This window comes from Lagenorhynchus albirostris, chromosome 2, assembly GCF_949774975.1.
Source record: "Lagenorhynchus albirostris chromosome 2, mLagAlb1.1, whole genome shotgun sequence".
NCBI classification, from domain to species: Eukaryota; Metazoa; Chordata; class Mammalia; order Artiodactyla; family Delphinidae; genus Lagenorhynchus; species Lagenorhynchus albirostris.
Genome location: NC_083096.1, coordinates 146,606 through 160,835, shown reverse-complemented (window position 1 = coordinate 160,835; position 14,230 = coordinate 146,606). Strand labels below are relative to the sequence as shown.

The 14,230-nt window shown below is 43.3% G+C and overlaps 1 protein-coding gene across 5 annotated transcripts in view; it reads right to left on the bottom strand.

Moving 5' to 3' along the window:
• KLHL12 (kelch like family member 12) overlaps positions 1-9,267 on the bottom strand; it is a 28,596-nt gene extending 19,329 nt beyond the window's left edge. Inside the window, exons 1-4 of one of the 5 annotated variants that reach the window (XM_060125771.1) lie at positions 8,810-8,909; positions 8,030-8,102; positions 6,842-7,075; positions 427-580 (exon numbers count right to left, since the gene is read on the bottom strand). In XM_060125771.1, coding sequence (XP_059981754.1) covers positions 427-580; positions 6,842-7,036 — 349 coding nt within the window. In that variant the 5' untranslated portion in view covers positions 7,037-7,075; positions 8,030-8,102; positions 8,810-8,909. Of the gene's footprint in view, positions 1-426; positions 581-6,841; positions 7,086-8,029; positions 8,103-8,688; positions 8,910-9,202 lie in introns of those variants that run through there. The other 4 variants (XM_060125779.1, XM_060125790.1, XM_060125774.1 and 1 more) reach the window with 4 other exon arrangements.
• Positions 9,268-14,230: the final 4,963 nt, after the last annotated feature.

Sequence of the window (14,230 nt, the reverse complement as noted above, 5' to 3'; positions counted from 1 at the left end):
CCCCAATTTAAATTTTTAATAGATAATTTAAATGATTCAACAAACTAAAGGTACAGAAGGGTTTATATGAATAGTCCCCCTAGCCTCCCTACCCACCTGGCCATCTAGTTCCCTTCCACGGAGGCAACGACGCGTATCAGTTTTCTGTGTTTCCCTGCAGGACTGCTGTGCACATACATGGAAGGAAAGGCATCTATTATCCCCTCCTCCCCTTTTTTAAAAACAAAAAGTAAATGCTCTCTCCCAAAGAGCCAAAGACTCACATTTGGAGGCTACTCTATACCGCAATTGAAATCTCAACTTCTGTGCCATGGGCAGTAAACATGAGGCCCACAGTCTGTCTCCTTAATTTTCACGATTAAGTTTACATCACGAATTTTAAACATCTCCAGGGTCACTGTGGCACGAACAACTTAGCATCTGTACCTTTCAGCTGAAGCAGGCAGGCTGCAGGGAGCAGTTCCTGGACATTCTCCACCGTCACGTGCACGGTCTCTGTGTACACAAAGTCCAACAGGATTTCCATGGTCGAGGCAGTTAAACCCTGGATATCTACATACGGCTTCCCCTTCTCTGAAAGCTGAAAGTTCAAAGGGTATGAAATCACGGTGGTTATAATTCCACAAGATTAAGGCAGAGTCTCATATACAAAAGCTGGAAGGGACATTAACAATATTAACTGAATATAAGGAGGAACCCTGGCTCAACGCCTAAGAATCAGATTAGAAATTTTATGCTTTGGGAATTCAAATCCTATTTTTGTCTATGTGCTGAAAGATCTAAAAAAAAAGATCGACTATTTTGTTTGATTTGTACAAAGCAAACACGGCATATATTTGTAGCTTTTCAAATAGGGGGGAGCTATGTGTAACCCAAGAAGATACAGAGATGACACCTTCCTGGAATATTAATTTTACTTGTGAATAATTTTAAATGCTGCTTTCATATTAAAACAAATACAGACGTAACACCAGATAGAACCAAAAGTTGCCATGAGCATGCCACTAGTGTCCATGAGCTTCTGAGATTAAATACAAACTTCGCTGAGATTTCGTGCTTGTAGATGCCCCAGGAGTTGCAGCTCCAGACCCTCCAGGATGAGCCAGCACTGTCCTATCCGTCCCTAGACAACACGCAGGTCATCTTGAGAGGGCTTCTGCTGTACCACTGAAGACAACAGGATTGTTTGATACTTTTTCAAATACTGGGTTGACTCTCTTTTGGGATTACCGAATTACTGGTGGTACATTTAGTCTAGACTATATCCTTGGAGTTATGAGTACAGTTGAGGCCAGATAATCATAGAAAATGGTTTAGCTAAGGGTAGAAATCTTCAGTTTTACAGGATAGTTAACTATCTGAAAACTGATTACCTTACAAAAATTTTATTAGATTGTAATCTTAGTTTAGAGATTCCAATTACTTACAAAATTCCAGTGCACGTCCATTATGAACTAAATGTCTTTATCATCAGCCCAGAATAATAATCAGAAAGTATTCTCTACCAAAGCCAAGAACAAAATAAATCCCTAACAATACAAAAAGTCACCAGTACATTATTTTGGAAAAACATTTTACTAACATTTAACACAGTATTTACAAACAGAAACAGGAGTACATTTATGTCAGGAATTTCTTAGTCAATAAACTATATTCCCATTAGCCAAACAGCTTAAATATATAAATGAGATCACTATGGAATAACTTAGAGTAACTGTAGTATTTCGCATTAATATTTGCTTTACAACTTTTCAGGGTGCCTCTCATTTACTATTATTTCATCTGATTCTCACAGCAACCTGGTAAGGCAGTTAGGTCCGATATTACTGCCCTTTAAGACATAAAGGATCTAAGGTTCAGAGAAGTTATGTGACTTAACCAAGGCCTCAACTAATAAGCGACAGATCAGAGCCAGGCCTCCTGCCTCACCCTGTGCTCTTTCAGTTGCACCACATTTAAGGAACAATTTAGGGATGGAAGAGAATGAAGAAGCCATCAAGTTCAATCACCCTGTTCTACAGACAACCTAGTGAGGTTAGATGGTCACCAGGGTTCACACAGAATAACTAAGAGAACTGAACCTAAAATCCAGGTCTCTCCCACCTCCTAGAGAAATGAAAATAAAAACAAATGGGACCTAATGAAACTTAAAAGCTTTTGCACAGCAAAGGAAACTACAAACAAGACAAAAAGACAACCCTCAGAATGGGAGAAAATATTTGCAAATGAAGCAACTGACAGAGGATTAACCTCCAAAATTTACAAGCAGCTCATGCAGCTCAATATCAAAAAAAACAAACAACACAATCCAAAAATGGGCAGAAGACCTAAATAGACATTTCTCCAAAGAAGATATACAGATTGCCAACAAACACATGAAAGGATGCTCAACATCACTAATCATTAGAGAAATGCAAATCAAAGCTACAATGAGGGGCTTCCCTGGTGGCGCAGTGGTTGAGAGTCTGCCTGCTGATGCAGGGGACATGGGTTCATGCCCCGGTCTAGGAGGATCCCACATGCCGCGGGGCGGCTGGGCCCGTGAGCCATGGCCACTGGGCCTGCGCGTCCGGAGCCTGTGCTCCACAACGGGAGAGGCCACAACAGTGAGAGGCCTGCATACCGCAAAAAAAAAAACAAACAAACAAAAAACAAAAAAAAGCTACAATGAGGTATCACCTCACACCAGTCAGAATGGCCATCATTAAAAAATCTACAAACAATAAATGCTGGAGAGGGTGTGGAGAAAAGGGAACCCTCTTGCACTGTTGGTGGGAATGTAAATTGATACAGTCACTATGGAGAACGGTACGGAGGTTCCCTAAAAAACTACAAATAGAACTACCATAAGACCCAGCAATCCCACTACTGGGCATATACCCCGAGAAAACCATAATTCAAAAAGAGTCATGTACCACAATGTTCATTGCAGCTCTATTTACAATAGCCAGGAGATGGAAGCAACCTAAGTGTCCATCAACAGATGAATGGATAAAGAAGATGTGGCACATATATACAATAGAATATTACTCAGTCATAAAAAGAAACGAAATTGAGTTATTTGTAGTGAGGTGGATGGCCCTAGAGTCTGTCATACAGAGTGAAGTAAGTCAGAAAGATGAAAATAAATACTGTATGTTAACACATATATATGGAATCTAAAAAAAAAAAAAAAAAGATTCTGAAGAACCTAGGGGCAGGATAGGAATAAAGACTCAGATGTAGAGAATGGACTTGTGGACACGGGGAGGGGGAAGGGTAAGCTGGGACGAAGTGAGAGAGTGGCATGGACATATATACACTACCAAATGTAAAATAGATAGCCAGTGGGAAGCAGCTGCATAGCACAGGGAGATCAGCTCTGTGCTCTGTGACCTCCTAGAGGGGTGGGACGGAGACGCAGGAGAGAGGGGATATGGGGATATATGTATATGTAGAGCTGTTGTTCAGCTATACATATGTATAGCTGTGATTCACTTTGTTATACAGCAGAAACTAACACACCATTGTAAAGCAATTATACTCCAATAAAGATGTTAAAGAAAAAAATCCAGGTCTCTGGAACCACTCCTTTAAACAACTTAAATGCAAGGGTATGCAGAACAGTATGGAGGTTCTTAAAAAACTAAACATAGAGTTATTGCACTCCTGGGCATGTAACCGGAAAAGATGGAAACTTTAATTTGAAAAGACACATGCACCCCAATGTTCATAGCAGCACTATTTACAAGACATGTAAGAAACCTAAGTGTCCATCAACAGATGAAAGGATAAAGAAGATGTGGTGTGTATACATATATTGTGTGTGTGTATATATGTACACACACACACACACACAATGGAATATTACTCAGCCATAAAATAGTAATAAAAACAATTGTGCCATTTGTAGCAACATGGATGGGCCTAAAGATTATCATAGTAAGTGAGGTAAATCAGACAGAGAAAGACAAATACCATATGACATTACTTCTGTATGGAGTCTTAAAAAGTGATACAAATGAACTTACAAAACAGAAATAGACTCACAGACACAGGAAACAAATTTATGGTTACCAAAGTTGGGGGGAAGGAAAATTAGCAGTTTGGGATTAACAGATACACACTACTATATATAAAATAGGTAAACAACAAGGACCTACTCTATAGCACAGGGAACTATATTCAATATCTTGCAATAACTATAATGCAATAGAATCTGAAAAAGAATATACAACACACATGTATAATTGAATTACTTTGCCGTACACGTGAAACTAACACAATGTTGTAAATCAACTATACTTCAATTAAAAAAAAACAAACCTCAAGGGGATAGGAGGATGAGTGAAACAGATGAGGGAGATTAAGAGGTACAAACTTCCAATTACAAAATAAATGAGTCACAGAGATGACATGTACAGCATGAGGAATAAAGTGAATAATACTGTAATACCTTTGAACAGTGACAGATGGTAACTAGATTTGTTGCGGTGATCATTTTATATTGTATAGAAGTAATGAATTACTATGTTGTGCACCTCAAACATAGTGTTGTAGGTTAATTATACTTCAGTTGAAAAAGACAAGACCATTTGACACTTTCTTGCCTGATGTCAGTTTTTAAAGAAAGACTATAAAATAATCACTGGTGAGAAAAAAAATAAAAGAGAGTTCTTTTACAGAACTCCACACTAATTCCTGAACGTGCAGAGAAAGAGTGAAGACAGGATGCACAACATGTAGTGAGCAGCCAGCAGTCCGAGTCCTCAGTGCTTCCTGCTGGCAGCCATGACATTTGCCCAGTTAAATAAACACCACCACTTCTGGTGCTCCTTGGGGTACCGTACAGGACAGGGTCTGTAATGTCGCCCTGCACAGGGTCACTTTAAAATTAGCCTGGGGCTTCCCTGGTGGCGCAGTGGTTAAGAATCCGCCTGCCAATGCAGGGGACACGTTCGAACCCTGGTCTGGGAAGATCCCACATGCCGCGGAGCAACTAAGCCCGTGCGCCACAGCTACTGAGCCTGTGCTCTAGAGCCCACGAGCCACAACTACTGAGTCTGCGCTCTAGAGCCCGCAAGCCACAACTATTGAGCCCAAGTGCTGCAACTACTGAAGCTCACGCACCTAGAGCCCGTGCTCCGTGACAAGAGAAGTCACTGCAATGAGAAGCCTGCACACCGCAAAGAAGAGTAGCCCCCCGCTCGCTGCAACTAGAGAAAGCCCGCGTGCAGCAACTAAGACCCAACTCAGCCAAAAATAAATAAATAAATAAATATTAAAAGAAAAAAATTAGCCTGGGTCTGCTGGGGCGACCTGTCAGGCTTCCGCATTCTCCCTACCAGCCATGTGACTGAGCGCTGGTTCAGCAGCACACACGACTCTGGCTTTACAATTAGAACAGCAAAATCAGAATCAAGCTAAGTTAATTTAGGATTAAATCCCCTCTACCATTTACAGGCTATAAGGCATTTAGCACCTGAGACCTTATTTCTTCATTTGCAAAATGAGACGGTAACAACCACCCCTGGGGTGAGTGGGAGGCGACACCTAACACAGCATCTGCCCGTAAAAGGCAGTTACTGACATTCTCATGACACGATCTCTCCCACTCAGGTCAGCAGCAACACCCGCACTGATAAAACCCTGGTGGTTGAGAGGATTTTTTAAAAAGTGTTACTGTAATGAAATACGTCAGCCATACATATAAGTAGAGATAAACGATATAATCAAGTGGTGTACTCACCATTCAAGCTTAAAAAGAAATGAAGACAATTTATTTAAAATTAAAAAATCAGACTTGAGATATTGGGAGCTGAGGTCTGCAGTGGTCCCCTCTGCTCAGCTGAGTCCCTCACGATTCACCAAGCAGCCTCCTTCACATCTTAGCTGTCTGGCCAGGCAATTACTAAGGCAGTCTTTTTCCTAGTACTCTGAGAGCACTACCTCTTTTCTTGCCAAGCCAACCTGTTTCTAATTCCCTTGTTAAAGGCTTGTGCTCCAGAGCCAGCATATTTTTCTAGGTGATACTTCAAACACCCACAGAGTCAGGCACTAAGCCCTCTCCCTCTCATTTGCAATTACTCTAAAGCCTTCACTGGTAGAATGAAGACTGATTTTCTCCACATATTGTTAGAAGGAATGCGATGAGGACTGAAGCTCACTCCTCTTTCCTTCCCCCCTCCCTCCTCCCCAGTATTCACTTTAAAATATTAAACTTTAGAAGAAGGAAAACAAATTTAAAAAACAGTAAGTAGCGCTTCCCTGGTGGCGCAGTGGTTGAGAATCTGCCTGCCTAATGCAGGGGACGCGGGTTCGAGCCCTGGTCTGGGAGGATCCCACATGCTGCGGAGCAACTAGGCCCGTGAGCCACAACTACCGAGCCTGCGCATCTGGATCCTGTGCTCCACAACAAGAGAGGCCGCGACAGTGAAAGGCCTGTGCACTGCGATGAAGAGTGGCCCCCGCTTGCCACAACTGGAGAGAGCCCTCGCACAGAAACGAAGACCCAACACAGCCAAAAATAAATAAATAAATAAATTTAAATTAAAAAAGGCAGTAAGTAAAATCCAATAGCTGGTATTTGTTTTACTACATGCTAGACATTGTTCTAAGCACGTCATATGTAATTTTCTCAAGTAACTGTAACAGTAACCGTATGCTATTGTGTATTACTATTATCCCTCATTCAGAGAGGAGAAAACTAAGTGGCAGATCTTATCCAGAGTTGGCCCATTTAACACCATACTATAGAAATTCACTATTACATCAAACTTCTACTATTTTATTCAGTGAAATGAGACAACTGTGAAGTGACATGTGTGAGGTTCCACTTGTGAGGAGATGACTCACCACTTACCTCACTGGTGAACATGGCACAGAAGTAATCGCTGCAGGCAGCCAACACAATCCGATGGGCAGGGAAGTCTTTCTGTTCCACTCTCAGTGTCACATCACAGAGGGTATTGCTCTTCCTGAGGGAGTTCATGGAATTGAGGATGGATTTAGCATGAGTATTTGTCATTATGTCTTTGGGGGCCATAATGCCTCCCATCAGGCAATATGGAGAGAGAATGAAAGGGATCCTTGGATTCTGCAGGTACAAGAGAGAAAAAAAAAAAAAAAACAATGAGCATATTTGAAGGACTGGAGAAACTAAATATATTCAATTAGCTTTACAAATTAAGGAGGCTCCATCAGACTCAAACATCCACAAGTAGGAAGCACTCCTATTCCTGGTATTACCAACACAATCTAGCCACTAATTATCCCGAGTAAAAATGATCTCTTCTTCCTCTGAATTCCATTATCATCGAGTACCCAAACCACTTGACATTTATTGTAATCAGTATGCAACTGTACTGTAAGTAGAAAGAGACTATACATTTCCTGCCTATCTTCACAAGGCTGCTGTCTCACATGATAAAGTGAGAAGATAAAATTTCTTAACGGTGTGACATCGCTATTTTTAATATAACCCTAACCCTTAAGTAGATTAAGTAGGTAAATATTTAGAGGGTGGGGACCCTGTTTTATATATTTTTTTCTCTCCTAGCAAGCGTATAATAAATGGTTAGTAATAGAACACAAGAAAAGAAAAACTGCATATTCAACCTAGGGCAATAAAGGCCAGTATCAGTAAAAATAAACTTTTTTCTAAAGAAGCACACAAATAATTATTTATGATGACTTCCAACTATATCTGGATTTCTTCTTAAAGTGAAACTTCAAATGAGGACCCAATACCTATACTGAATAATGGAAACCATGCAAGCTTATTTATGAACTTTCTCTTAAGCTACTGAAGCTCTTCTATAGAAGGGTCTCCTTACTCTATTTGTAAACATCAATCAGCATTAACAAATCAATATTTGCAGTAATTCTATACTGAGAGAGAGAGACTTACTAGGATAGAAACCTATCAAAACTCTACTACTAATTTTACGGCCATAGCCAGTCACTTGTAAAGTTCACCTGTATGCATCAATTAAATGAACTCAGTAATATCAACAGGTTACATATAAAAAAGAATCAATGTAAGAAGTACTTTCGTGGTTGTTGACAGGCTTTAGTCACACTATTTTTTTGTTGTTGTTGTTTATTTGCTTCCAGGACAATTTCTGGGGAATGAAATGGGGTGGTTATTAAGAGAGTCTGTCTTATGTGGAATCCAAAACTTTCTGAAAGGATCCAAGAAAATAAAATCAATCTATGGTTTTCAAGAGTCCACAACTCACAACCATAATTTCATATGAATAGGAAAAACGAGATCCTAAATTCTCATCTACTCCTGTTTATACTTAGCGTATTAGTCTTCTATGAGCGCTCCAACCACTCCGCAAGACCCATTTTACAGAAAAGGTGATTCATCAAAGCATAAGATGATTTTCAAAAAGATTTTCCTTAAGTCAACTTAGTTTCAGCTCTGGAGATGTGAGAAAGGTCTGCACAGACCCCCCCCTCCCCCCTTTACGGTGAAGACCTTCTCGGGGGGTTACGACCTGGCTCGGCCTGTCAAACCAACGCTACCCCAACGCGGCTTGGTCTCCCTCCCGGGGTTCTCGACCTCCGCCCTCCGCCCAGAGGTGACCTGGCCCAGGGCTCCCGCCAGCCTCCCGGTGGAGCGGCTGCGCCGCGGAAGCCTTGGGCGGCGTCGAATTGCGGAGGGGCCGCCTTCCCGGCGGGCGAGGAGCGATGCTGTCCTACCCGACAGCCTGCAGGCGGAGGTCGGGGCGCTGCACGCCAGTAGACTCCTCCTCGCCCGGAGGGGACGACGGTGGGAGGGACGGGAGGGAAGGGCCTCGGCCACCGCCCCCGGGCCACTCACCTGCGCTCCGGCCCGTGGGCTGGGCGCGGGGCGAGCGGGCGGCCCGGGAAGAACCCAAGCGCCGCCGCCCCGACCCGGAGGCTCCGGCGCGGTCCCGGCGGCCGCGCGCGGTGATGACGTCACGCCCGTTCTGTCACGTGAGTGTCCACGTCACGTGACCCGCGGGTGTGCATTGCCGGCTTGTGCGAGTCTGGAGAAAGCAGCGAGGAGGGTTTGGGTGACTGGGGGCGGGGAACTGGGGGCGGAGGGGGGTTCGGGCGCGAGGGCCTGGGTGCAGCCCCAGCCAGGTGACCGGCTGAGACGATGTTCCCCAGGGCCGCGAGGCGCGGCGGACTGAGAGGATTCCAGAGCTTTCTAAGCTAAGGGGCTGACTGTAGGGCGTGTTTTACCTGACAGGTATTCAGGAGCCCTCTTACATCGAGAAAACCCACGGAGGCTTCCAATTTCTTCACTTCCATTGTCCACAATGGCCTTTTCGGGCCGACCATCGCTGTGGTGAGAATCCTCTGAGTCCTTCGACCATGGACTTCAGCGTTCTCTGCATCACAGTCGGGCCTGTCATCACCACTGGGTGGTTCTCCTCTGCTTCTGCACTCCGAGACAGTTAAGTGGAAGGAACTGGCGGTCTCTAGAAGCTGCACACTGCGAGGGAGATTGCGAAGGATCTTCTTAGAAGTCCCGGGAGTCCTCATCTCCCTATTCCGCTTCTGCTGCCTTTCACAGCTCTTGGATGCGGAGCTTCTGATTGATTTCGGCGCACTTATCTCAGTAGCTCAGAAGGGAATGAGGTTCCTTGATTCAGTTCATGTGAAGGTCCAAACCAGTTGTGTTTGTACCGTTTTCCTCTGTGGGGCCTTTGATTCTTTAGGGATAATAAAACTATAGCCAAGTGGGTAGCAGTCTAATTTTACGTAGTGTTTCCATCTCTCATATCGTATCTCTGATCTAAAATTCTCTGATTTACATATTGTGAGTGCAGGATTGGTACAAGTTTTATGGGGGGCATTTTGGAAAAGTTCACCAAAATGTGATGAATGCAGATATCCTTTAACAGCGATTTTAATAAATCTATCCTGTGTATACATTCACACACATGTAAAATGATGTGTGTGCAAGGTTGTTTGTAGATTGTATTGAAAACAAGTTTAACGCCCATCAGTAGGGGACTGGTTCAGTAACGTATAGTACATCCATACAGTTCAGTACCATGAAGTTGAGAAAAGTGTGCATACTTTGCTATTAGTTGTGTAAAAGGGTTGGGGAAATATAAATAGTCGTACTTGCCTGTATATGTATAAAAATTGCATTTGGAATAATACAAAATAGAGTAGTAACATTAGTTTCTTTGGAGAGAGGAACTGGTTGGTTGGGAGACAGGGCGGGAGGGAGATTTTTTCCTCTGTATATTTTTATGCCTTTTGAATTTTGCATCATGTGAATTAAAAATATGTATAATTTAAATAAAAATAATACCTTGTTTTCTGGTTGCAGAATAGCACCCAGATGCTTTAATGATATTGCCTAATTCCTGGCTGCTAAACTGAGTTTTTCCAAATATGAGAGAGAACTTAATAAAAGAGGCTTTGTTTAGAATATGCGCACTCCTTTTCCTGAGAGTAAAAGATGGAGAAACTGCTAGCAAGAAAGCCAGCACACTGTGGGAACTAGTTCAGGCTTCTGTTTTCTTCAAGGGTACAGCCCTAGCATGTTCTGAGTGCTTAAGTTGTGGGAACACAGTCCTCAAGTGAGAATATTTCGAGTCGTTTGGACATCTGACTCAGTACGCTACAGCCCAGAGTGATTCTGAGTTTCTTAAGTCTGTTGTTGGAGGGCTGTGTCTGCATGAGGTGAGTCAAATCACCCAGGTTCCACACATTGCCCTGCCTTTTTGTTTGGACTCCAGGGATGACTCTGGGTGTTTACAGCTACTGAAGGGTTTCAGTAAGGGAAAACGGGGATGTGCTGTGGAACTCTAGATCAGGTACGTAGAATATAGGTCAAATCTCTAAACCAGCTAGGCAGAGTGCATTGCATTTTTGTGCCACCAGAGTATGGCAGAAATGAGAATGTGCCTCTTAATTACTGAATGTAATCACAGCAGGGGCCCAGCTGCTGCTTTGAAATTCATCATGAATTTGCACCCAGGCCTACCTCATGCCTCCCAAGGGCTGGTTCCTGCCCCTGACCAGTGATAACACAGATACTAAGGCAGGCACTTTCTGGGGGAGATGGGACTCCTCTGTGAACCGCTTTTACATCAAGGACTTCTCCCAAACTTCTCCAAAGGTGCTGAACCTTTTTTAGATTGCAAGACAATAGATGTTCTATAGCTACAGATTAGTCTCTTCCCTAATTGTTTACTTATTGATAGGAAGAGGACAGAGTCAGATTCTTAGCTTTTATTCTTGGCCTCTCTTTAATCAAAACTTATCAATGTTTCTGTCATCACTTACTTTTCTCCTATATTGCCTGGCACACCGCAGGTCCTCAACAAGTATTTAGGAAGTGAATGAACCATAGCATGCAGTTAGAGAAAGAAGGTAATATTCACCTGCTGCTAGTTAGCAGTTTTGGTAAAGGTAAGGGATAGTGAAATCAGGATTTTTAAATGATCTGAGGCTTTAGAACCTGGGGTTTAAGTCAGAATGATCTGGATTCAGATACTGCAATCCTGTCATCTTGTGAAAAAGTTTTGGCCTTTGGGGGCCTTAATTTCTTCATCTGTGGAATGGGATAATACCACCTACTTAACAGGGTTAAAAATAAAGACAAAATAACATGAAAAGTACAAAGAAGATGCTCAAGACATCAAAGAAGATGTCTTGCTCAGACTGTTTCCCTGGTCCTGTCTACTGGAAGATGATGAAGCACATACACATGGGGTCTCACCAATTGCTGGGGGGTCTCATATTTCCTCAAGCACAACATGGATGGAGTTGGACCAGATGTGGTCTGTTTCCTTCCAGTTCTTTCTATACTAGTGGTTGCAAACTCAGATGCCTCCGGGGGCCAAGCAGGTGACCACACTGCTGGGTAGGGCCGAGGATGAACCTGAGAGTGCAGCCCTCTGTAAAGACACAGCCGCTACTGGGCCGAGGTTGACTGTTTCCAAACAGGTCACGTTTGTGAATGTTTGCGGCCTGCAGGTCAGCAGTTTGAGACTTCTGCTATCAGCTCCCTAAGTACTTTTTTAAATTTAAAAATGTTTTGTATTAAACAGATATACTTATTATATATGCAAGAAAAAGTGATCACAGAATAAGGAATACCCAGGTATGCACCTCCAATTTAATAAATATAAGCTTTACTTTAGAAATATCCAGTATGTTACCCTGTCCTTTCCCCTTCAGAGGTAACCATTTTTCTGAATTAACATTTCCTTTTTTAAAGTATTTACCATGTTTATACCCTTAAGCTATCATTAACTTTGCACATTTCTGAACAGTACATCAGTGCAATCACACCAGATATATTACTCCAAGCAGCCCCACTCCCTCCTCCGAATCTTGAGATTCAACCATGTTGTCATCACTGTAACTAGCTCTCACTGCTAAATAGTGTTTCATCATAAGAATAAACCAAGATTTATTTTTCCACTCAAAGTTCTGGATGGTTGGCTTGTCTGCAGTATGTTGCTACTAGGCAAAGCTACAATGAATCTGTTAGTACAAGCTGAGTTTCTCAAGGGTAATGTTTTTCAGAATGTGAGTTGTGACCCATTGGTGAGTTATGAAACTTAGTGGGTCAGAACCAGCATTTAAAAAAAAAATTATTTTTGCCTGTGTCACTGTGCGCGGGCTTTCTTCAGTTGCGGCGAGCAGTGGGTCACTCTTCATTGTGGTGCATGGGCTTCTCACTGCGGTGGCCTCTCGTTGCGGAGCACGGGCTCTAGGTGCGCGGGCTTCAGTAGCTGTGGCTTGCAGGCTCTAGAGCGCAGGCTCGGTAGTTGTGGCACACAGGCTTAGTTGCTCTGCGGCACGTGGGATCTTCCCAGACCAGGGCTCGAACCTGTGTACCCTGCGTTGGCAGGCGGATTCTCAACCACTGTGCCACCAGGGAAACCCCAGAACCAGCATTTTTTTAAATGAAGTAACCTAGGATAGATATCAGATGCATCTCACATTGTATTGTTTCATGTAATGTTTGAATGTTGTAACATGTATACTCCACCATGTCCAAAGTGGTCCTATGGTTCCACCAGCAGCATCTGGTCTGCTTCACATCCATACCAACACTCAGTCTTAGGACTTTTAATTTGTGCCAATCTGGTAGGAGTAAAATGGTTTATCAGTTTGGTTTTAATTTACACTTCCCTGATTACCACTGGAGGTAGAGATTTGTTGGCCTAGTTGGATTAGTTTTAAAAGGATCACTTGTTCTCCTAGTTGTACAAACTTGACCCTTAAAGTGAACCCAACTCTGCAACTCAATAAGATTCCCATGTGGGGACTTCCCTGGTGGTCCAGTGGGTAAGACTGCACGCTCTCAGTGCAAGGGGCCCGGGTTCGATCCCTAGTCAGGGAACTAGATCCCGCATACATGCTGCAACTGAGTCCACATGCTGCAACTAAGAAGTCTGCATGCTGCAACGAAGATCCCTCGTGCTGCAACTAAGACCGGCGTAGCCAGAAATTTAAAAAAAAAAAAGATTCCCGTCCAATGCCTACACTAGCTCAGAAGTGACTACTGCAGGCCTTTTGCATCCAATGAACAGAACTCGTTGTCAGGCTGGGGAAAATTTGCAAAGGCACAAAAAGGCATGGAATAACCTCTTGAAGAGACCTTAATCAGGGCAGTTTTAAAAGAACTAAAGTCTAGAGTATTAATATCATGTAGTAGACCCTTGATGCTCACAAGGCAGGTATCTTCTTTTTTTTTTTAATTTTATTTATTTATTTATGGCTGTGTTGGGTCTTTGTTTCTGTGCGAGGGCTTTCTCTAGTTGTGGCGAGCGGGGGCCACTCTTCATGGCAGTGCGCGGCCTCTCACTATCGTGGCCTCTCTTGTTGTGGAGCATAGGCTCCAGACGCGCAGGCTCAGTAGTTGTGGCTCATGGGCCTAGTTGCTCCACAGCATGTGGGATCTTCCCAGACCAGGGCTCGAACCTGTGTCCCCTGCATTAGCAGGCAGATTCTCAACCACTGCACCACCAGGGAAGCCCGGTATCTTCTAATTACTGAACTCTACTGCAGCACGACACCAACTTCTCCAGGAAATGTCTGTGCGCTAAGTGGAGACACGTAAAGCCGCCTGGAGCAGCACGTGCTAGGAGTTCAGTTAGGCTCATTCGCTGGCCCGCACACACCAGCCTGTCAATACCTATGATTCAGATTTGTGCCTCAGCAGAATCTGCAATGATTTTACTGGTTTTAATCCTTTGGACTTAATCCTTTGCAAATAGCTGAGACCACACATGTTAAA